General features: G+C 38.8%; 1 protein-coding gene across 2 annotated transcripts in view; it reads right to left on the bottom strand.

Moving 5' to 3' along the window:
- cfap299 (cilia and flagella associated protein 299) overlaps positions 1–26,198 on the bottom strand; it is a 71,404-nt gene that overhangs the window by 2,366 nt on the left and 42,840 nt on the right. The window contains exons 4-5 of one of the 2 annotated variants that reach the window (XM_032517208.1): positions 12,561–12,703; positions 1,738–1,867 (exon numbers count right to left, since the gene is read on the bottom strand). In XM_032517208.1, the coding sequence (XP_032373099.1) occupies positions 1,738–1,867; positions 12,561–12,703 (273 nt within the window). Of the gene's footprint in view, positions 1–1,737; positions 1,868–10,003; positions 10,189–12,560; positions 12,704–26,198 lie in introns of those variants that run through there. The other variant, XM_032517209.1, reaches the window with a different exon arrangement.

The raw sequence follows: 26,198 nt of genomic DNA, 5'->3' as shown, positions 1-26,198 counted from the left end.
GATGTACAATCTGTAGTTGAAGCACGAGCCCTCAAGCCAGCAAACCACGCAGAGATGAGCACAGAGCTCTGGGTGCATGCAAGATAGAAGGAAGTTTACCATAGTTTATTAACACATACTACTCACATAGCAATGAAAGAGAGCGGGTTGAAAATCTGCTAAGTATCCCTTCAGTCCAAATGTTAAAGCTGCCATAAAGTCTGTTAGTAATTAAACAAAACCTCAAATATCCAGAACACATCTCTTTATAATAAAGGTATATTAAAAGGGGAGGCCAAGTGCAGCATAATTTGACAGTAACTGTAATTGTTCATTTTCCAGGATGTTTTGCATTACTTTGAATGTCAAATCTGACACGGCCCCACCACTAAGATGTGAAGCCACTACCAGCTGTGAACATTTATTCAAGGCTAAGTGTGTCAAAAGCTTCTAGTGGGTGTGGATCCATAGCCAACCATTACACTCAATTTACACTTTTACCTCAAACACACTTGTGGGTGTCCTAATAAGTGAGACAGTCCTCCTTTGCAAGTTGAAAAGAGCATCACTAAAAAATAGACCAATAAAAAATGACTTGACAAATTTAGAGAAAATGGGAAACGCTGGCCATGATAATGATAAGCATCTACTTTTTCGGGAAACAAAATGTGTCATTAACACTAACTTCACCTAAGTGACTGTAAACTTTTACTGGGATTGACTAAAGCCATTGTCACAACTGATATATGACAACCCCTCCACCCTCCAACCCACTTTCTGGCTAGGATAGAAAAAGTGGTCACAGTATGACAAAGGCAGAAAAACAAACAAACCACCCAAAATGAGTTGATGTAAACCTTGATTTTGGAAGGTTCCACTGTGGATCTGTGGCCACATGAGCAGCTAGTGAGCTCATGGTGGGTTAAAAGCCGGATGGTTCTGTGCTGCCCAGTTTCGAGCCAATCTGAGCTGAGCTGAGCTGGGTTCTGGGCACACGGGTGGTTTGCTGTGTCTGGCTTCCTATGCCTTCTCTTGTGTTTTTAATAGACAGCCTGGTCGGGGCGGTGCTCGACCGCAGCTAGAACACTGAGCTGACATTTTGGCGCTTGGCCTCAAAAACGCAGTCCCCACAGCTCTGTCTGCAATTTCAAAATAGTTCAGCCCCACACCAACTACTTCCCTACCCCCCAGCAAACAGGGGAACTGGAGAGAAGAAGAAAAAACACAGTCTGTCAGTCGTTATTCTTCCATGGACCCTGTCGGACTCTGTGTGTGGAGGAAGCACCTGTCTCGACCCCTTGATCCTCCGTTCTTTGTGCAGGTGGAAAGCAAATATTTATCCCTCCCACTGATTTCTTTCTCGCTCTGACTTTCTCCAACTGATTATCTCATTGTGTTGTCTCCCTCTGAAAATTACTATGTATGTTAGATCTGAGGTTAATTAAGACTTAATTAAGTAAAATAGGCAGAAAGGTGAAAATTGCATTTTTGCCTGTAGGACCCTTAGACCATATTAAACAAACTGGATGTTGTGGGTATATAGCAAGTTAGTCACCTGAGCCACAAGGACAACAACATGTGTTTTTAAAGAAGCACCTGCTGCAGCAAAAAAGATTTTTTTTAGCCCTGTAGCTGTTTTGCTTTCCTGGGTCATTTTTACTGCTGTGGAACAGGTGAACTGATCTGATTAGCAGTGTCATTTGTCTCCTTGGGGCTTAAAAACAAAGCAGGACAACAACAACAACAACCCAAACCTACCAAGGGGTCCACATTCAGGATCTTTTTGTCCCTCTTGTTCTTAAAGAGAAGGCCATTAGGGTCGTCATAAATCACCTCAAAGTTAGGGCTCGAGTTGGAGGTGGACACCTGTGTCTTCCAGTTGTAGTAGCTGTAGAGAAAAGGCAACAGTAACTGTTAGATGATCACAATGAAGACATTTCTAAAGCGTAAAGGTTCTTTCAAACAGCAAGGGGTTACTCATACAGTGGTACAGTGGAAGCCAAATTTGTTTGGGAAGAATTATCTTTAAAGATTGCATTTAGTTTTTTAAATTACTGGAAGCTATTCCAACCTATTGTGAGGTTTTTGGGTGACACTGGCTGAGCATGCCAGGCCATTTTGTTTTGTTTTTGTGGGCGTATATTGCTTAAGAGAAACACATTTGAAACACATGGATTTAGATGAAAGGATGCAACCCATAATACTCAGGCAGGGTGGGGGAGTATTGCGACATGGTTATATTGTTTTGGTTTTAAAATAAAAATGCTATGTTAACCACAGAAAAACCAATCTGTAGTGCAGCGTATATTGCATTTAGTCTATCCTCTTGCCTTCTGTTGCAATGCACGTAGCGTCTTCAGTGCACCTTGGGTTTTACTGTCTAAATGGCCTCACATAAAGCATGCAGTGTGAATGTAGAATTGATGAAAAAGACAATAACCCTACATATAGATATTACCAGTCGAACACAAAGTCAAACTGCTCAACTCTGTCAATTAATTTTACTTTAAAAATTCAAGACTTTAGTTTTAGGTTGTGCTTTGATTGGCTGGTTGCATCACTGCAACATAAAACAGACTGAAAAGATGGTTCTATTTGCCAGATTCAAGCTGCAATGAAAGTCCAAGCTTCGAAAGACAAGATGCCTTTTTGGATTTTAAATGGAAGTCAGCTGAGACTGATGGTTGAAACTTGTTCTGCACTATGTTTCAGCTCACGGTGGATATAAATGTTTCAAATGTGATCTCTCTTCTCAAGATGAAGAAAAACTTGGTAATAACAGCTCACATTTTTGTTTTGCATGACTTTAAAAGGTTTTAAGAAAAGACTGATGCTCAGTGGTAGTGGCGTGTGCTACATGACCATTTGGCATTCTGCTTTTTCTGAACATTTTCCTTTACAGGCTAACACAGCAGGAGGCTTTAAAACAACATATGAGCACCATATTGAGGCCATGACTTATGTTTAAAAGAGGGAAGAAAACTTTATGTATTACAGAGCACTACACAGCCATAGTTATCATGTCAATATTAGACAGCAGGTTGTAAAAGAACTTTGCTTTGCAGGAAAGAGAGCAAAACAACCTGCAGAGTCAAGTATATTTTGTTAGAGTGGCCAAAGGTAAAAGTCTGTTTCCAATTTGATTGTGAGGGCTTTGTGTTGGAGTTTGCCAAGCCAGCATTAAAGTAAAGCTGTGGCTAATAAGCAATTGAAACCAAAGAAAGGGATGAAATCCAAAGTAAATGACCGATTAATTTACAGCATCCGATGGGATCATGCTCTGTTGTTTCTGACGCAAAAAAAGCAATAGTGTGCAACTTTATGACAGAGTCAAAGGGACAAAATGTATTGGACCTTCAGGTTACAGTGGTACATTTAGCTTGTGCATCAATTTAAGGATGTGCTTTATTAACATTTATATTACCCAATTAAGTAGTGTTTTTTCTTGTCAAGTCATATATCAACTAAAGCTTCTCCAACAATTTGATGGAGGCAACATGTTTGTTGAAGAAAAGAAAAACATTCATTGCAGCTTGACCTTTTCTAGCCATAAAATTGGCAGATTCCTTCTCTTTGTTGATGTGAAATAAGAGGTTGGTTGGAAGTTGAAACACCTCATTAAGGTTGTGTTGAATACTGCATTGTTCCCATGTTAAGTTTGGATTCTGCACAACCTTTTATCTAAGAGGAGGCAGGCATGAAAACTAAAGAAAAAAAAAGAATTTGGTTTAACTTTGTTAAAAAATGCAAAAAAAATCAATTTTAAATGAGGCAAGATTGAGCTTTAGTTCCCCATCGGTTATAATTCGTCAGATTAATTTGAGACATCTTTATGTATCAAACATTTCTTCTTTGTATTGTCCAAATTGTTTTTGCTATGCTATTGTTCTGGAATGGTTTTTTGCTTCTGTGAAACACTATACTGGGTTTTGAAAATTGTTATACAAAGATTTATTATTATAAATACCATTGAAACATGTTTGAAACATGTATCCCTACTGATAAATTACATTTAAGACATTTTCTTAGAAAAAAGGCAACAAAAGCCTAAGGTTTTAATTTTGTTATACCAAATAATGAGGCATAAATAACCATTGATTCTTATAGAGCTGGGCTCTCCAGGTAGTGGTGACCATTTTAAGTGGTACTCATCACTAGTTGTTCACAAAATAGTAACAACTCCACGCCACACTCTTAAGCGCAGTAGCAGCAGTTTGTGGTTCAAGAACAAAGTGGGACCTCATGGAGGAGGCTCAGTGTAAATCTGGGAAGAGCAACGTTATGTTTGGGGGCTGAGTGGGCTGAAGCTGCAGCAGCAAGTTGTAAATATTGGACCATAACATAAAGGAGAGGTGCCAGCATGCTGCAGGTTATATTTCCCTTGCTGATGCTTTACAGGAGCCAATACATGATGAACAGCATGTATATTATTATCATTAATGACCCACACTATGTAAATAATTTATTTATACTGTTTATAAAATATATCTCAAAATGTTTACATTTACTTTGTAAGCCCTCTGTGATCCTTGAAACATGTTGGTTGTTTGGCTGGTGTCAGGATGTTTTCTGTAGGATCTGTTTCAGAGGTAATCTCGAGTGGCATATAAAACTAATTTGCAAATACTCATTTGCATTTGAGTCATAAAGATATTTTCTGACTTCTGATTTTCTGACTGAAGCAAACATATAGTACAAGCAATATAAAAACTTACCCATGTGGCCTTTCCAAAACCCAGAGACCCCCATGCAATTTTGGGAAATGTAAATACATATTTCTGCAAAACGGTCTGCTTTTGAATAGCTATGAAAAGGGCCAGCTATTCCAGCCAATAGCAAGAGGAACTGTCTCTACTACTGGTATCCTGGCAATATGGTTTTCATGGATGGGGTGGACTTTAACTCAAAACCTGACTTGGATTTGTCTCAAAATGACTGACTTAAGGCTCAAATTGGACTTTCTCAAATGACTTGATACCTTCTTTAAAACAACTGGGAATTGATTTTGAACTTGACACTTACTCAAAACCTGACTTGGATTTGTCTCAAAATGACTGATTTAAGGCTCAAATTGGACTCACTCAAATGACTTGACTAACTTTGAGTTAGACGAATTGGTATTGCCTGATTGACTTGGACTTGTCTCAATGGACTTTAACTTGGGACTTGACCTGGACTTGTTTCAAAGGACTCAAGACTTGTCTTGATGGACTTTAACTTGGGAATTGACTGGACTAAGACTTGCCTCAAATTACTTGAAACTTGCATTGCACTATTCTCGACTGACCTCAACTTGAGACTTGACTTGGACTTTGCTCAATTGACTCAACTCGAGACTTGACTTAGAATTGTCCTGATTTACTTTGACTTAGGACTTTCCTTGGACTTGACTTGCTGAAATAATTTGACTTAGAGTTGGCTCAAACTCTTAAAATCTATTATTTACCATATCACAATGATGATACTTTGGAAGAGAAACACATAAACTGTTTATGATTTTATAAACAGTTTGTGATTTTATGTTTCATATTGTCCACTTCTAGTAGGCTCTACTATATTTTGATACTACTATTGGATGCAATACATATTGGAACATGTGGCACTATACCATCTGACATCTCAGATACAGTATCTGTCAACCATCTCCTGCCCGTTTTCTAAGTAGTATCCTTCACCAGTAAAACACATGCAAAGGATGCTTCTGAACAGTGCGAACTGTGGGGAAAATACACAGATTCATAAAATTATAAGGTATGGTAGGACAAGAGGTCTGGCTGAGTAAAGCAGGTTCAGAATAGACTGCTGCAATGTCCCAATTATGAAATACAAATTAAGGTTTTTCCCTTAAAACTCAGGAAAATTATATTGTCTGAGAATTGCTTTCAGACAGATGCATACTTCTCTTCTTTGTAAATTAGATCTGACAGCGTTTCCGTGGCTACTTTTACCGAAATGCCATACAACAATTAACATATTTTTGGTCGACCACTTTTATTCCATGGTGAACCGCTTACTTTTGCAAAAGAAATGGGACGGATGTGAGATATTTTAACACTGAACATGAAAAAGACTGACGAAAGTGTGAAACAAAGTTTTGAAGCAATGCCGAGAATTTTGTTCATACGTTACTTGGATGTGTTTATTGGACCCACCTCCCTCACTGTCCCATATGACCTGTCACCAGGGCAACTAACTGCACGGTCGGTGCATATTTGGTCACAAAGAAAGCTCCAGCAGCTGGATGGCACCACACCCAGACACATGGACCAGTAAAAGTGTGAGAACCTGGATTTGGTGGAAACAATGACGGTGCTCTCAGCACCGGTTCCTGGTTCCCTATGCATTTACCATGGGTGTTTGACATGTGCAATGTGCCTTTTCACTTTCCATAGTTACAGTGCTTAGCTCTATTGTTATCTCCAGGTGGCCATTTCCAGGGCAATGTCAACAGTCTCATTATAGGGCTCAGAGGAGCTGGACTCGGTGCGCTGGATGATATATATCATAAAAGCACAAATACCTTGCATGTCTATTCGTTCAGTTGTTTTTCTCTGTAGTGGCTGAAGAATACAAGTCCAGTAACTGTTTCTGAAGTTATATTTTCCAGTGTAAATCACAAAAGGCCTCTTCAGTGTTAAGAGTCAAAGTGTAACAAGTTGAATTTACGGTTAAGCCTTCTGGGTGCCATGGGGTGTATTTCAACGACATATCACAGATGAGCCATTTCCAGTTGACAACCCCATAAACAAACCCATTGTATCTAACCAGCCACCTACACACACCTTTTTTAATCATTATTTTTTGGTTCAATCTAGGAATTTGTTCATATTTATTAAAGCACAAGTTAAGTGAATCTGTCTTAATGGGGTGTGAAAATTGGGTGCTTTTGAGTTCATGTTGTTCCTATTTTTATGTTGTTGCCCCAAACATGACTGAGATGAACAATTACCGGAAACATTTTTCTAAGCTGTTAATGTTAAGAAAAGCTGAAACAATTAGTCAATTTCTAATCTAACATTTACTGCTTCAATCCAACAAAAATGCCAAACATTCTTTGGCTTCTTAAATGTAAGGATTTGTTACTTGTTTATTTCAAATCATTGTAAACTGAAGACCTCTGGTCAGACAAAAGAAGATGTCTGAAGTTGTCACCTTGGCCTCTAGGACCTTGTGATGGACATTCTTCCACAATGCTTTAGACTTTTTAAAGACTAATTGAGCAATTGAAAAACAAATACAGTTACAGTATTTCTTTAAGAAAATGAGTACCAACCAAAAATGACGACAGTTATACATAATATAGACCCTCACATACTAACCAAAGCCGATAGTTGCATATAAAATTAAGGCTGACGCAGGTTAGGGTTTTAATTTCTATGTCAACAATCCAAAAATATACACACAAGCTGCTTATTTTGAGCAAATGACACCATATCACTATAGCACCATATATAATATGTTTCAGTTTGCCATCAGGGCTTCCATCAGATCTACACATGCACACACAAACACACACTGGCCACAGCCATTACATAATGTGGTGACACAACTGGGTGTTATTCCATTTGACTGGCACTCAAGAGGCTAATAGCACCTTGACTAAAGAAGGTTAGGGGTCAATCTCTGTTTGTAAAAAGGGCCTCGAAAAATACAAGCAACTGGCACAATACAATATACACAATACATGACAACCTATCTGTCTCGTATGATAACACTTTAATGAAAAAGATTTACGGTCACTAATATGAGTCCTTTAAATGTGTGACATCCACACATAATTAAACACGTTAAATCTTAATTACACGGCCAACATGGACAGAACAGCCCATCACACTTGGCAGGAGGTCTCTGATGATTATATTGCTGGTGGAACACCAAGTTAATCTATCAATTCAGTCCAAACAGTATCAGCATGTAGAACAAACAGCCCAACTGGATTTAACCCCGAGGATCTAGCCAATGAAGTATGTGTGCCATGTGTGAAGATCAACACACGACACGGAATGTTCTGGCTTACCAGCAAATATTTATCAAGCTGGCAGACTCTACTACGAAAGAATATCCCACCACCCCCATTAAAGCTCTGACACAATGCTTTAGGCCGTGCTGCTAAATCACCTTCTGAGCTGGAACAGTTTCTCTTTTGTATTAAAAGTTAATAAAATAGGACAGCAGTGCAAATATTTTCACAGCGGAAAATGAAGCCAGGCACACAGGTGCATTGCAGAGGCTGAGCGTGGAGGCAATATAGTTTTGGCTTTGGAGAAGGCATGCGCTGTGTTTAAACCGAGCAGATCCTTCAAGTTCAATCTTTCAGTTTGTCGCCAAATGCACACAGGGTAGAGCAAGTGTGCAGGAAAGTTTTATATGATCCGGCATTTTTTAAAAGTTGTTTGAATTAGAACTATTACATGAATAATACATGTAAGGTATTGTTGACTTCAGAACACCTATGCATTTGAATGATGTAGTTACTGTAAAGGTAGATACAATTTATGTTGGTGAACTAAGTCATACTTTCCCGCAAAACACATAACTGGACAACACACAACTACCATATATATGTCAGATGTTGCCATTAAAAGTCTACTTAACGCAGGGACTGAAGAGGGAGAGATAAAGAGAGGAAGGAGGGGAACAGCCAGAGTGCATAAACAGATGGTCACTTTGCTGGGGAACATTAAATAGACATCAGAGATGCTGTAGGCACATCTGGAGTGGCAGGAAGCTGGGTGCAAAGAGCTGCAGATCTGTGGGATAATTAGATGAGGGTCAGGACTTTGTGTGTGTGCGTGTGTGTGTGTGTGTGTGTGTGTGTGTGTGTGTGTGTGTGTGTGTGTGTGTGTGTGTGTGTGTGTGTGTGTGTGTGTGTGTGTGTGTGTGTGTGTGTGTGTGTGTGTGTGTGTGTGTGTGTGTGCGTGTGTGTGCGTGTGTTCCTGTTTAAAGAGTAAAAAGACAAAAATGAAATGAAGATATAGCCTTTAAACAACAACAACAATTTCTTTTTTTGTGCAGCATCAGTGTCAGATTTTGGTTACATTTATTTAAAGGCTTCACTCTTGCTCTAAAGTTACAGGAACAAAACTGACCAGTTTCACATGTGTATCTGAAAGTTGTTGTCTCTCAGAGGCACACTTAGAGTTTGTAATGTTTTTTGCAAAGTATTATCACTTAATTTCGATATTTACAAAAGTTTGTCAAGGAAATTGCAGTTTTATTAGTATTACCAATATTACTTCTATTGTTATGTGGTTTTGTGTTATTACATGTTTCTTAGATGTAAACTTTCTACATATGCAATAAGGAAAATGCTGTGCTTGATTTACTTTAACCATGTTTCCCAGGAGTACAGAGGCTTAACAAATGACGTTTCTATGTCCCACCAACCCAGTGTGCCTGTTCAACTGATTTTTGTTCCGTGCTGCTCCTATAGAGTAGATTCAAATGCAAAGATTGTGGACGTGACTGAAAACTGAAAATATTTCAAAATGTAAAAGTGAGTCCAACTGTGTCAAACTCAACCTGACTAACATCTCTGTGAGCCATTACGTTTTACGTTCTTTAAACAGCAGATGACCAAACAGTGGTCTATTAATAATAACAGTCAAAATTAACAATCTGAAAAAAGCCGGCTATAGTTCTTATTTTTGCAACTAAAGACCATATAAAAATGCTTACTAAATACGCATTTTAATGTGATCTTGCTTCCATAATAATAAATAAGTAATAAAAAGAGCAGAAGGTTGTAGTAGGAAATATTGAAGGGAAGATGGATCCAAAGTTGAAACATATCCTGCACATAACCCGCTGCTGTTAAAAAATGCGGAAAAGTATTAAATAATGTCAATAAAAAAAAGCTTGATGCGTTTAGTCTTTAACATCCAGTTCATTATTTTGCAAAGGCCTATCACACCAATTACAAAAAGTTGGAAAGTAAGCCCTTGTTATCCACACTAACTGCTGGAGCAGAGATGTGCTTCACATTTTACATACTTGTAATTGATATTTTCCTCCAACCAATCCATTTTTCTTCTTCTTGTCCTTTAAATTCACATACTTTGCTCTGGGGAGATACTCTGCTACTGTTATTTTATTTCTCTCCTTGAGACATTGCAGATTGTCTATGTGAACCTATCCACCCTTCCTTGCTGGAGGTGGGAGGTGGAGGCCGGAGCTGGCGCTGGTGTCGCTGCTCTGTGTTCTTTGTGGCTGTGGAGGAGGAGGAGGGACAGGATTCAGAGTCCTGCGGTGGGAGGTTTAGTGCACTGAGTGGGCAGCAGCTCCAGCATCTGCTCCCTCTTAGCGGCAACCACACTGGGTGTTATTGTTCCCGACAGAGATGAAAAAATGGGTGGGGGATGACATAGGACGGGAGAGAAGGAGAAATGTAGCAAAGCATGAAAAATTAGGTAAGATAAGTTGAAAATAAAGACAAAGAGATGTATAAATCTGATGTTTAGTTGGTGAAAAAAGAGACACAGAGAGGGAGTGTGAAGTCAGATGTCAGATGGAGGGAGGGCAGGGAGACCCGTGTAGGGAGGAAACCTCATAAAACCATCATTAGGGAGTAAGCTGTACCTCCAGGCATGCTCGCCCAATGACTCACACCTACAGCTTGTTAGGACTTCCACTCGGCAGAAAGGAAGGCCGAGTTCAAGGCCACGAGCGGGATTGTGTGTCAGAACACATGGTGAGAAATGGATAAATAAAACAACAAAGCTTCACGTCTGACACTTTGGGTTTAAAGAAAGGGAAAACCACTTCCAAAAATAAAACACAGACTGTCATTCTTGTTGTCCTTCAACTAATGTAGAAAAACACTTCTCTGTGATATTCTTTAATTATTGACATGCAAATTGTGTTCATGAAAGTAAAGAACACTGTTACATTATTAAAAGGTTTGCAATTAATAGTAAAATACAGCATATATGTTTTAGGGCTATGCAACGCACATGTTATAACAGTGAAAATACTGTAGGTCAATCACAATATGCTTGGTTTTGTGATAATTAAGATTCCGACTAAATAGTACAAACTATTGTGTTTTGGTCAAATCTCAAGAACATTTCTGTTTTTGTTTGCTTTACTAACTCAGTCTTACTTTTTGTCCTAAAAGTTAGAAATGGTTGTGCAAACTCGCTACTAAAATACTCATGTGGCTGTCAGAGCTTCTAGTGAGCTACTGTATCTTTTGGTTCAGCTGTGAACCAAAGTTCAAGTCCTACAGAACAAGAATGATCGTCAAAACTAAGAAAATAAGATCCAGATCATGGACAAAGGCCTATTTTACCTTTATAATCTGTCCCCATTAGGTCATTAGAGACAATGTTCTGCCCAGTGTCAATGAGGTTATACAGGGTGCACGCCATTTGGCTGAACTCTGAAAATAACCATGTAATACTGTCATTACCCCCTTGTCTAGTCATGTTTGTCCTCATGGGATTTTTCGCACCTATCTGAAATGTTGGTAATATGTTACTATGCACGAGCATGTGGAATGTGGGAATGGTTTTGGCTCCGGTCATTTGCTGACAGCTCTGTGTGTACACAACGCTCCTGATAGAAAACGAATGACAAAGATGTTACCTGCCCCACTGAGGGACACAGAGTAGATTTTAGCTTACACCTGTAAGGTCAGCAGTTTGCCTGTGGCTTGGCTTGGAATTGTGCGACTGGCACTGATGCACATAGTTGCTCAACATACAATATATCATATGCCAGGCTAAAAGCACCTGAAAACTTAAAGCAGCCATGTGTAGAATCTTAATGGGATAACAGCTTTTTTTAAACTATTTTTATTCCAAAAGTGTCTTTTTAGACACTATAAATTATCCTACTCTGGTGGCTTTAAGCTGCTCTAATCAATCATCTTTTACGTTATCAAAGGACTTGTAATTAGGTATAAATTGGTGTTTAAGGCAAACCACCCAACAACTGTCATTCTAACATGAAAACATCTGACTAGTGCTGCTGCAGCTAACAATTATTTTTACAATTAAAAGTGCTCGTTATGTTATCCCAACAACCAAAAAACCCAAAGATATTCCCCAAATCAGCAAGAAGAGCTTGGACACAACTTCAGTTCAGTAATCACTAATGTGAAATGACAAGCATGGCACATGATAGTGTGTTTGAATAGGACCCCTGCACCAGAAGTTGATGATTTACGTTTTCAGCGCCTCAAACCAAATCAATCAATTAGCTGATCCATTTATCTCTCAATGAATCTAATCCCAGTGGCCATAAAAACTATTACATGCAGGTAATCTGTGATTACAAATTTACTGACTAATTCTTGTCTGTCTTGTCCAGAGAGGTTAAGCACTTTGGCAGCTATAATCAGCTTTACTTTGAAAGTGTATCTTCATTCCCCATTCATGCTGAGGCTACAAGGGCTGATGCTGTACATACAAACTATACTGGCCCTTTGCATAGCTACTTCCAAGCCTTGGTCTCTCACGTCAACCTGAATCTTTAATCCTGGATAATAAGATTTCCTTACTCTTCAAATCTTGTCAAATCTCACTTGAGTCAAGGCCTCCCAAACCAACGTGGACATGTTGCAATAGAAGGCGACTTACCATAAATCCGAGCGCCCTGGCATGAGCCTCTTCTTTCCACTGAAATATGGTTCGAAATCTTGGGTCTTGAGTCTGTGGGCGTAGTCTATATAGCCAGATACTTCCTGTCCAAGAGCATTATGATCCCTTATGAAAATGACCGACTGTAAAAAGAGAAAAAGAAGAAAACCCTCTGTGTAAATAATCATGGCCATCAAGCCCCTCCTGAGTAAAAGCCAGAAAGGCCAATGTCACTTGTTAAAAGTGGAATGATATGGGGATCTGTTACAAATCCTCCCACTTTGCAATACAACAACTACCGTTATACGGTTTAAATCAGAAACATCTCCAACTAATGTCGTCCTGCGATGGCCCAAGCTCACCGAGGTGGGCTGTCTACAGAATATCCTGCTCAGATAAGTGCGTGGGACTCAAGCTTAATCTTTCGATTTACAGTAACTAGAGTCTCAGTTCCGTTCCAGTACACCTACAGTCCAGGCGAGAATGTAGCTTGAAATGACAAGAAATTTGGAGTCTTGAGCCAAAACTTAATACTGTATGTTGTGTGAATAGTTAAGAACTTTTGGGGTAAAAAAAAAAAAGGTAGGAAAATCAATAAAAAATGTTATTTAAAAAAAGGTAATTAAAGGTGTGGCCCATGTCAATAAAACTTATTTGTTTTGACTAGAGTCAGTCTGAAATGTTTTAGACTAATCAATCTCCATGGTTCAGGCTGTAACAATAGCATTTACCCTTTAAATAACAAAACCACACAATGAAAAAACAGTGTTCTGATGTTAAGGTCTTCAGACCCAAATCCAAAACAATAGATGCATAAATAAATGTTTTTATTTAAAAAACATATGATCCAAAAATGATCAGCAGATAGTTCACCTGGTCTGAAGTAAACCTGAAGATAATTAGACCCAATCCAAATGTGGACAGACCCAAACTGATGTATTACAGTTGCCCATGTTAGTAATTGTTATTTAAGGTATTAATGACATTGTATTTGATACGATTGTTCATATTAACACATTATTATATTTTTTATTGATAATCATCTGTCAATATTAATACTTTTCTGTACTGCTTTGGAAATATAGGTTTCTGTTCTGTCATTCCAAAAAACCTTAAGTGAATTTGAAGACCATCACCATGATGCTCCACAAATTACACCGCAATGATTATGATGTACAGTATTCTTAAACCTGAGAGGAGTCAGCTTGGGTATTAAATACTGACACACAGACCCAAGAGACACCGTAATATCATGTGAAAGGCTACAAAGAAAAATTTAAAAATGTGGCAAAAATGCTCAGAATAAAAGAAAAGATTTGAAAAGAGCTACTGGGGAGCACCTGTGGCTTAGGGGTTAAGACCTAAAAAAAACAACTAATAAATGTCCAGGCAACATCAGTTAGCTCTCTATATTCCAAACACTGCTTTTGATCAGAACTCTATGAGTAAGAAGAAAAAAAGGCTTTGATTCTCCAACGCAAACAAAACACATAAATCTAAAGACAGTTTCCCGCCTTCTCATCAGAGACCAGGTCTTTGAAGTGAGCCCATCCCAGACATAACCTGGGAGGAAAAAAAAGGGTGACAAATGGTTTTGGTCACCAGATTCAGACAAAGCAAATGAAAGGTAGTAGTCAAAATCCTCCCTCAGGTGACATCAGAACATGAAATGATCTTTTCATGTCAATTTGATGGTTTAGATAACACATGATGACAATGGATGGGAAGAACTCCAAACAGAAGACACACTCAGGTGTCAAGAGGTTGTTTTGTCTGCCTTCACAAAGATAAAGCTTTTCTTTCTTTCTTGAGAAAAGGAGGACTCTTTTTTTTTTGTCTCTGACTTGTCTTGTTTACTCTGAGCATGAATGAGTCCCACTTGTGGGCCTACAGTAACACAGTAAGAGGATCCAAGCCGAAGACCTCAGCTAGCGATATCACATATGTATAGGCCTAACTGTCAAGGCGGGGGCCATCTGTGGATCCCTTTACTAAAAAGGCGTGAGATAACTAGCGCTCCAGAGCTCAGAAGAAAAGAGGGTTCCTTTCTCTCTGTCTCTCAAACGTTTAAAACAGATGATATCAGGTTCACAGCTGGCTAGAAGCCTGGGCCAGATACCCTATCTACTGGCTTCTGTCCTCCTGCAGCCAGCATGGAAAAGACATCATCAGGTGGACCCATCAAAGGCAAAGGAGACAAGTAACATTTGAGTAGTGGTGCTAAAAATAAATATAGCTAAATTGATCTATAGAGAACACGTAGATTAATAAGGACAGTTTGCTAAATGAGTCTGAACAACAACAACATCTTAATTTGATACAGTCTGTAGTCCTGGGCTGTTTTCAGATTTTATAACTGGTTAATAACAAATGTAAGCCAATTACATAAAGATAAAACAATGATGGCTTCAGTGGCTTTATATAGAACAGGCTCCAGCTAACTGACTTCATGCTTCTCTACACAAAGTGCAGCATCTAAACTTTTAGGTTCTCTGCTGTCCGTATTTGCTGAAAAATATGATTATTCTTGCAGAAATATGTAGCTAAAGTGAACCACAAAAATACAAGTTAGAACACAGACAAGTCAAAAAAATCTAAAATAAACTCATATTTATGTATTCAGAATTATTAATTTAATTATTATTATAAGAAATATTTGTGAAAGACAAACTGTAAAGATCACCTGCAGTGTATGTAAAATGTAAAAATGTATAGTGTCACCTTTTCATCCTATTACCCAACCCTAGTAAAATGTTATCTTAAATGATAACCAAATAGTCACCAAACACAGATGTCAGACTCAAGTTGCATTAAACAGAATTTTGCATCAACCATGCTGTACACACATTTTTACTAACTTTTTCATTTGTTTCTGGAAGAATACAGAAAACACATAGGAGCTTAAAATTAGGGTGATAAAACCTTGTACCTTAAACCTAAATAAAAATACAAGATTTTTTTTTTTTTTTTTCTGCAAACAACCAACATGACTCTCAAGCTTCGATGTTGGAAGGAACCTGGGGACCTCCACCTTACACCATGGAAAACAAGTGGAGGCCTTACGTCACCTGCCAGCAATTACCAAGAACAGGTGCTGTGACCTCACAGGGCAGCGAGTAAGAGGCCCCGCTTTCTGGCAAAAATCATCCGGGTTGGTGCCTGAGAAGCCGAGCGCTGCACAGGTCTCAGGTAGAGAACCTGGCTCTTTGTGATACTTAATATTCAGTTTGTTCCTCTTTGAATTCTTTTTCATGTGTACACAGTTGAAAGGTCAGCTGGCTGAAAGAAAATCCCAGTGACCTTAAGATAAAGGTTATATAAACCGATAAAGAACAGTAGACCAGGGGCTTCCTTTAGATCAATGATCCATGCAGTTAATAAACACAATAAAGCATCTCAAATCCTTGTGGGTACCCAACCCTCAAACAATCCGCTGTGAACATGCTTGTGTGCTGAGAAACAAACAGTGAAACTTGCACAGTGTTGACAATTGTAATTATTGTGGCCTGTGAGCCTGTGAGGAGGGATACCCAGCCTCTTGACAATAAGTAAAACCCACACAGATGTGAATTACGCCACAAACCTTTAGCTAATCTTTCAAAGCCCCACGGCTGAAAGAAAGGGATTTACAAATTCAAGTCAAACAGAAGCTGACAGCAGGCTGACACATACTGTGCCCCTCCTTTGTGCTTTAACAATGTCCTACAGGTGGGGACACAATGGCTGGACCACCTGACATCCTGTGACATGAGGAGGGTATGTCTGAATGCATATGTGACTGTAGGTGTTTGTTTGTCTGACACAGAAAGAATGCAAAATGGCTAAAAAGAGCTAACTAGAGCTAACTTCCACCAGAGCTGGGTATTGAACCTCAATTCTGTTTTTGGTAACAAGTGTCCTTGAGTGATTAGAAAGGCGCTGTTAAATAAAATATTATTATTAAGTGGAAAGTGTCCTTAGCACCAAGTAACTGTCAAGTATCAAAAGCTGGAATCAAATGGGCTGCTCAGATTGGTACTTGTATTCTTTAATGTTTACTAATTCAAATTTTAGAATACTTTAAGCTGTACAGCTGGTTGAGGTTAGACAATACTTAACATGCGAGAACTCTGGGGTCTTTTGTTTTAACATCGACACCCCCAACCTGTCTGCTGGCCTCCATGCACCCCCCATTCTCAAGCCCACCTCTGCCCCGGGGGGCTTGGGGTCCTGCAGTGTCAGGGAGCTGTGCAGGTGTCTTGTGGTGTCAGCTGTCATACTGTTTATTATTAGTGGTCTGTGCGTTAGGAGGAATCCCGGGCCATCACTAACAACTGTGTAAATGTGTTGGGGTAAGGAAAACATGAATGTGGGAATTTTTTTAGGTGGGAGTCCTTTTTCTGGCAGGCTTTACTCATGTCCTCTTTCTGGATATACCTTGAGGAGTGCGTGTGTGAGAGTGTTTGTTTTTTCAGATCCCCATTAGCTACTGTAAAAACATCAGTGGCTACACTTCTTGGGAAAAACATGATGCATTTACAATACTTCAATGAAAAAATTGAAAATTCAATTTTGTTTCATTACTACTTTCCACTAGAGCTGCCAATCTTTCTCTATAATACCAATCAAATTTCTATTGTTATTTTTTTAAATATTTGAATATTTAATGCTAAAATGCAGCCTGTTATTAATATGTACTACATTACTCAGGCTTATGCATTGTGAACGCTACTATAAGCATGTGGTTGTTGTTACACGTTCTGTCCGCTAATGGGACTTCCAACATTAGCATGGCCTCATGGCGCATTGCATTTCTGGCACGCCACACTGTTTACATTTTACACCACAAACACACAGCGACAAACCCAAATCAAGAGAGAACCCTGGAGCGAACCTTGTAATGAAACATTATCTAACGTGTATTGAAGTGACTCTGTTGTAAAGGCTAACGGTGCTTGGTTAGCACACGATGCTAACAACATTCATAACTAAGCCAAACGTTGCTGTCACTACTATTTTAGTGATTTATCTGTTTCTTGCAGATTGTCACATTACTGAGAATACAGCTATTAGAAGGTAATATATGAAGTTGAGGCTAACAGTGTAGGGCAGCTAACATTAGCTAACTTCAGCTGTCTCCATGAAGCTCCTAGCTAAGCTCTGATAACTCGCGCCACAGTAAGGAAACAAGAACGAGCTAACTAATAATAACATGAGCATTTTGGCTCGGTTTATGTCATTTTTAAAATCACGTTAAAACTATTTCCCATCACCTGCAGATGTGACGTTTTTTGACGAGAGGGAGGAGTGACATTATTCCGACATTATGTTTATAATAGCCATGCTTTTATGGGCGCCTGGGTAGGTCACCTGGTAAAGCGGGCGCCCATATGCAGAGGCTCATTTCTCCAAGCAGCAGCTCAGGGATACTCCGACCTGAGAGACCTCCTCAGCAAGACCGATTGTTCTTAAAATGCTTGGAGACATAACCTGATCATTAAAATATCAACTATCCTCACAACTTTACCTAAATGTCTTAAGCGATTAATCAAAATTATGACTATGTTTGCCACATATTAAACTGTGTGTTCTGCATATGTGTGATGCATACTCAGTGTGTGTTGACGTGTGAATGTGTGTGTGTATTTCAGAGAGTTTAGCGAGAGGTTCAGGAGCAGGCTGAGTATGATTACTTATTTGACTTGAAAGTGACTTGACACAGCTGGCTTGTGTAATAGATGCAATGGTAGAAACCATATGTGTTGAGGTGTCTTGGATCTTTGGGGATCTACCCAAATTACACATTGTGCAGGAAATGTGATCCAGACCGGTGCTTACTTACTGAAGAGTTTGTAGGCAACTGGCTGGTCATTGCAGTCCCTAACCCACATTAGCCAGTGCTAACTGCTCTGACTTTATTTTATGTGAACGTAACACTGAGAACATGTTCTTAGCAATCACATTGCAAAGCATTAAATTAAAGGTGCAGTCCAGCCCTTTGTTCCAGGAATGCATATTGTTAATAATTCCACTGATCTCAAAATAATTTGATTACTGAAAATCATTGATGCAAAATTAGTTGCCTCAAAGCTTTGTTTAATCAATGTAACTGTGTGGCTCACTGTGTTTCCGCACGGATAATTACTACTAGTGCACAACGGGCTGATGCTAGACTCAAGACTGACGGCGCTGATTACAATGAAGGAAGAGAGCGGAAATAGTGAGGGGCTAAGAGAAGAGACAAGGCAAGAGAAAATGGGATCCTTTTTAGCTGCAAAATGACAAACTCTGTACGGTGTGTCTATGGTAAAAAACAAAAAAACTACATTGTGTAACATTTGTATTTTTATGAATATTGACCACCATCATTAATTTCAAGTATCCCTATTGGCTTGAAATTTTACATTTGCGCTTGCATGAAGTGGGGTACTTACCATAGTTATGCGCCATCTTAAAATACTTTAGCCGGTTAGAGACCTACAGGACATACTGCTCCACCTTTTGCTTTTTCAACTCACAGTTGCTGCTAATGGGTATCGTTGCTTCCCGGTCCCGGCAAGTTTGAAGAAGGAAACACGAAGGACCACATGTATTCAAAACACAAATTTCAGGAACAGGAGTCTTCTTCTTTACCAAGAAAAAGAAAATGGATATTGAAAAGAGCAAAAGACTGGTGTCATCCGAAAAAAAGAGTGAACGTTGGAGCGGTTCTGGACGCGCACACAGGAGTGGTAACCTCATATGTCCGTCCATATGGCTACAACAAATTTAACATTCCTTTTCATCTAACTGTAACTTCCCTCACAACTGAAAGGTTTTATTTATCATAGCTTTAAAACATCTATAAAAAGATTGCCCCTTAAGAGGTGTTGGTAGTTTCACCATATCCTCCTTCCTGCTTTCTCTCCAGAGCGGTATTCTTCAATTTTGCAAAGAGAATGAATAAGAGCGTTTCCCAAAAAATTGAACTATTCTTTTGAATATTGTGGGACTGTATATAGACTAATCTCATTGTCTAACAGTACATTTGGCAAACCTTTTAAATTATACAAATGTTCTGCAAGTCAGGACTGCTTTGTGGCCCTACTAGATTTTTTCTCAAGATCAGCAAAAAACATTTCCACCTGGTTATTATATCTATAAACAGTTAATAAACAATTTTACAATATATCACAATATGCATTATTGATATTGTGATGCATAATCACATATGCTGTCATAGCAGACGTTTGCAGACAAAACAGCATAGTATCTATAGCCCGATTGATACTGGAGTTTGGAGGTCAATATCGATATGTAAGTGTTAAAAATGTTCACTAACAACATATACCAATATTGTTTTACATAAAAACTGAAAATTCAACTTGTCAGTTATCTCTGTTGGACAAACTGTAATGAAGAAACCCTTTCTACATTACCCAAAACAAATATTTGATTCTTTATGGCCCAGTAGATATATCGGTGTATTTCCAAGAACAAAAGCACTTTTACAACAAGCCCTTCCTAAAAGCTTATTTTACATTGCTGATGAATGCACAAACGTTGAAAAGGGCCACAATACATACACCTATTTTACACACGGTCTCTTTGTAAAATATGTTGTAGTGTGCCTTTTTGATACAAGAGCAGGGTTGTGAGTTGTTTGCACAGTGCTGTGAGTCACTATAATCTGTTTAAGCAACCTTTAACATACCCTCTCATCACAACCCTCCACATGGGCCGCTGATAGACTGCAGCCACCCTTCCCAGACCTCCACACTCTCTCCTGGCAAACGCTGCTGCTTTTCCATCCACTAAAAAGTCTACATCCAAGTTTAATTTTAAAATGAGTCTATATCTACGAAAATAAATAAAGTCTAGGGCTCTGATTGTTTCCATTCTGCAGAGAGATGAACACATTCCAGCTTTACCCCACAGATTCAGTGGTCACAATGACAGTATTTTAAACCTTGTCATTTCTGTCACCATCCATGATCCCACTGTGCCATCATGTTACTGAGATACCTCACCATCGTGTCAAAGAAAAGACAATTTTTAAAGCTTTTGGTTGTAAGGGCCACAGCATGCCTTATTGTGTGCATGCAATAAGGATGGAAATAATCAAAAGACATTTCTTTTCCTTTCGTTTATAATTACAGGGTGTGTCACTAGACAGATGTCTTGGCACCAGAAACAAAAATGCACAAGTCAACTGTTCAAAAGGACTTCTTGCCCTACATGGTGGTTTAATTTTATATCTGTATTCTCTTAAAGCCCTGCACAAAGACTGGCGAGGCCACACAAAACGGTGCAAAGAAACCCTTTTTTCCCTATGCAATGTATTATTGCGTTTTGTTCAAAGCTATAGTGCGTAGTTCCTGCCGCCCCATGAGGAATTCTAGTTCTTCTAAGCAATGACAACACCACTGATGTTGCATGCACATGACACAAGCCTTCCGTAAATGCACACGCACCCCTTCCCCCTTCTCTATGCAGTTGCTAGTTGCCAAGGAGGACACGGAGAATTAAAAAAACATGATGGACTCTTCAGAAGAGGTCATTATCTTCACTCGAGTTTCTGCTCACGAAAGTCGCCGGAGGACACCAGTTTCTGAACAAAGCCATTTAAGAAATACAGAGAGAGTTTTGTGGAGCGGATAGTCTTAATTAGCTTTGTAGCAACTCATTTGGCAATGGTTTGAATGTAATGGACATTCATTAATATCAAAAGGTTACGCACTAAAGCTTTACCTACAAAAGCAACTTACAAAATATTTGCTCAATCAGGATAATAAATCACACCGGGTATTATGAGCACACATCTGTTTTTTAATACAAATTTGCTCAAAAATATGGACATTGTTACATTCAAAACTGCACAATTTCTGTTTAAAGTTAAAGAAAATAATTTACCTTGTATCATACGCGCAATGTTTAATGAAAGAGACGGTGGATATCATCTAAGAGGACATTGTATGTTCAAACAACCTCTTGTGCAAACTACTGTTAAAAGCGTGTGTGTTTCAGTTTAGAGGTCACCTCATGGAATGGACTGAATAATGACATCAAACGGGGAACAGAATTGTAAAGGTATTGTTGTATATTGTTGTTGTGTATTGTTATTGTAAAACCTGAAAAATTGTATACTGTATTTGCATATCTACTTACTTTGTAATAAGATGATTTTGTGAAAGAGGGGCAAGACCAAATAAGTTATTTCGCCTGCTCCTTCTCAAACTAATTCTTTGAGATATATATATATATATATATATATATATATATATATATATATATATATATATATATATTCTGATTGTTTGTGTTTTATTTTGTGGTTTTAATTTTTTTGTTTTGTCTTGCAACCTTGTTGATTGTTCAAGATAAATAAATAAATAAAATGATTTTTCTTTTGTAAGCTCACCTCTGGTCATTCCTTATCAAATATTTAAACTCATTCTATTTAACTTTGTTAGTAATAATCTACAATAAATGAATGTAATGTCAAAATTTCCCTCGGCATTATGTTTTTCCCTTCTTCCTTGAGAACTGGGTTGTAACTGTGTTTGTGTGGTTTTGCATAAAATGAAGGGCGTGTTAGTGCATCTACAATGTAAGAGTTTTTTTGTTCATTTGTTTGTCATATATATCCTAGAAGACCACAAGAATTTCCCCAATTTGTGAAATTCTGGGAAGTCGAAGTATGAGTATGAGAGAAAGCCAAATGGTGCTTGGAGGATATGTGACCTAAAGTCTAAATTAGGTAATACAGTATGTTGGGCTAAATTGCTAAATTTGGGGTAATGCATGTTAAACGAGGATGCTAGAATATGGGGATGTTTGGCTGTTGTTTAGACGTGAGTTTAGCAAAAAGGCTGTTATTTGTTTACCCCAAGTGCGTTCCATCTTCATCCATAAACAGACTACATGGGTGTTTGTGCAAGAGACGGAATAAATAAATCCAGAAGCAGGTGCCCTCCCATTGGGCTTTCTAAACACCCAATGGTGGACAGCTACGCCCAGTGAGGTTAGCCATGAGGGCAGAACAACTGTGGCCAGATACCAAAGGGGAAGCGGCTCGGTCAATCAGTAAGGAAGGCAAGGCAGCTAGCTCAACCCTCGGCTGCGTTGGCCTCTGTCTTTTTGGAGAACTCGCAAGTAAAGCCTTCACCACAAAATAAGTGGCTTGAACCCACACACTTCAAATTACAGGGCACTCAGAATCAGAAAATGCTATCCTGCTTTTCGCAATTGGTGTTTTAGAAAATCTATTAAAACCTCCTTAGTTTGGCCCACGGTGCAGCTTCACTGTTTTTCTCCAAATGCATCAGTTCACATCGGCTTTATGAATTTTTTTCTTGAGTATTTTAATTGTCCTCACAAACGATGCGTTGCAACAACATGCCAATACTATAGAGTAGACATGGCTGCATGGAAATATTGTAGCAGTATGTTTTCTGATCTGAAAGTTATGGTTGTCTTTGGAAGACATGTTGGATGTGCCTATTAAACTCTAGGGCTCACTGGGAAAGAGTAACATAGTCACAACATGCTCTTACTGTAGTAGTGCCAAAACAACTTCCTGTTGAAGCATAAAGCAGTGATGGGAACATGAAAACATGACTTGGACAGATTTCATAAAATTAACACTTCAAGTAGCTTAACAGCAACTCAATCTTTTTAATGTTGATTTTTGTCACAAGGAGTCTGAACAAAAGTCAAAAAGTCCTTTGTATAACTTTTAATTCTACTTTTCTTCAGTCATCTAAACTGTTATTTCAAACTGAAACCTATAAGACAGAAAAGGTTATGTGCAATGAATGTAGACCTGTGACGACGGACACAGCAGAGTGGTTTGCAAGATTTGCATCGATAGACCATCTGCTGTGCGGTTCAACACACTGGAAAGAAGTTCTTTTTTTTTCTTCTTTTTTTTTTAAATGGCACTATTTCTTAACACGCTTGCTTTTACTACCCCCACAACTAACTTACGATGTCCAAAAGTCACTGCTTAATTACCAGACAAAAAGACAAAGCGAACAGTAAACCAATGGGATCTCTCTAAAGTATGCAACCTGTTAAAGAGACTTAAAGGTTGGAAATCCTTGGCAGGTGGCACCCATTTTCCTGCTCTCTACAACTGCAGCTGATAAAGGCCATCCCATATGGTGAATAAGCTGTCAGCCTGACAGGTGGCATCACTTACACACTCGGTACATAGCCTGTACAGAAAAGGGGTAAAGTTTCTGCTCTCTGGAAAAGAAAAAAATCCTGCCCCTACAGTAAATTAGTTGCATGCCTGAATTCAGGGAGGAATTACAGGTTGAGAATAGCAGGCGGGTCTGGCACATGTGGTCAAAACACAAATCAGTCAAATGCCATCTGAGCTACGGATTTCAGACACCAAAGTGACCAAGCAAGGCATATCTTATCCCTCCCCTTCACTCCTACAATAATTTTCCACATTCCACTGGCTTTTAAATTACCAGTGGGAAGAAGAATACAAGTTTAGCCTAAAATACATGTGAAAGCAGAGCAGCTGCTTGTCCACTGGTGAGTTACTGGTGACTTTGTGGGCACTTTAATCCATTCTGTTACATTTCCTGTCCTGTTTAGCAACCTTTTATTTTAATGTGCAAGTCTGAGGGCTGGCACATTGCAGCAGCAGTTAAAATGTATGGGCTCTTTGGAAATATCACTAAGATTTACTTGTGTGTCAAAAATGCTAGTCCAAGATAAAGAAACTATTCTGAGGTTTCCTAGTTCCAAACAGTGTATGTCATGCCTTTGTACTGTATATATGTCCCATTAGAGCATGGGACATATATAAGTTCTACTTGAAAAAAAATCCTGTATGTCTATCTATGTTGCAAAAAAATTACGATACCAGTACCAATACCAGTACCCTTAACAAAATACGGATACCAAAACTCCCTCCCTTAAGTGGGACAATCCCACATACCTTTCACTCCAAACATAAAAGAGTAAAATATCAGTCTGTCAACCTTGGCAACAGAAGGCTGATGACTAATGGCCTCATACAGACGCCGAAGATGTTTGGCAGAAGAAGCATCAACGGAAAATGATGTCAGGGTTTTCCTGTTTCTGAATGGGTTTTGTGGGGGACAAATGAAGCTGGGGTCTAGGGGTGCACCCCCCCAGGATATTATGAGCGTCAAAGATTTTACTTCCTGCATCCCGATAAATTTTTAGGAACAAATGCATGGTGAAAATGTCTGTTTATGTCAAGGAAAACACATAATTCTGGTGGCAGGTAACAATTCAACAATAGATTATGAGTGAAAATACAGTAGTAGTGTATTCAACCGGATTAATAACAAATTTAACCATTGGAGACAGAGTGTGGATCTGCACCAAGAGTCATGGTGGAGATCCACTTTGGCAACACGACTGAAGTGTCGTGTTGCGACATGACGCATCCATGGTTGATGCTCCATGCCCTTGACCGGCAGCTGATTGGACGGACACGTCATGTGGGTCTGGCTACTCCTGAATTTCAAAACAACAATAATTGCGGTTTGTTCGGAATACAATCTAGTATTTTTCTAGTATTTGTTTCTTAAACCATTTTAAGCGAGAAATAGGCCATACAGTTGCTGAAGCTGTCTTCATTTCAGATCGACAAAGGTTAGATCAACAAAGGTGCAAACAGAGATCCCATTAGTGCTAGTTTCACAGCAAAGTGTCAAGATCCAGTCAAATCAGTCCCAGCCGCATGTGACTGTACATGAGAGGGAAGCTGACTGCTGAAAATCAGATGTTTGGCGCTTGTGAATTTCCTTTGACGCTGGATAAAAAACTCTTTAGAGGGCGCTAAAACTTTCTCTATGCAGAAAAAACACTGGACATTACCAATAAGATAAATATCCAGAGAGAAGTGAACTTAAATCAACAACAATGGCGACAAAGTCCTACACCAACATATGTACATCTACCATAAATCCTTAACCCTAATCACGGTTAGCAAATAGGTTAATTATAGGGCTAGAGACCAAGAAAACCAAGAATTGTTTTATTCAGAAGAAATGCTATCTAAAGCATTTAGAATAAATGCTAAACTAAATTGTCTGATGATGGGACAAGCAGTAAGCATATGAAAAATGTATTTTCTTGACCAAAATGACCAGTAATCATCTTTCAAAGTACAAAAGATGAACACATAACTAAACACTAAACTGCTTACACACAGAGATATGCTTTTGCAGGTGTGTGAAACTGGTAACGGTTTGTGTGAGCTGTAAAGCAAGCATTTATCAAGATCTGAGTCCCTGAGAATTTCTTCATGAATGCCTGACACAAAAGTCTTGAGGTTTTCTTGTCTTTGTTTTTCAGTGGGGAGCTGCTCTGAATATAAGCTACTGTGTTTTCTTGGGGGAACAAAGGCGAGACCTTGAGGTAACCGTAGCTGTGTTAAGGATTTTATTTCTCATGCATCTGTGTGAAAAGGGGGCATGCAAACAATGTTACCATCTGTGGTAGACGCCATATCATCTGTGACAACTGATTCAACACTGTGGAAAAGAAAGACTGTTTTGACTGTAACTGATATGCTAACAAATTAACACAATAAAAGGTAAGATTGTCAATCATCATTTTACTGGCTTGTCTGGAAGAATTATTCCAATACAGATCCAGTTTTCTTTTTTTATATCTATATACAAT

The sequence above is a fragment of the Etheostoma spectabile genome, chromosome 5 (genome assembly GCF_008692095.1).
Source record: "Etheostoma spectabile isolate EspeVRDwgs_2016 chromosome 5, UIUC_Espe_1.0, whole genome shotgun sequence".
NCBI classification, from domain to species: Eukaryota; Metazoa; Chordata; class Actinopteri; order Perciformes; family Percidae; genus Etheostoma; species Etheostoma spectabile.
The sequence above is the reverse complement of the archived record's forward strand: the minus strand, read 5'-3'. Positions and strand labels throughout refer to the sequence as shown.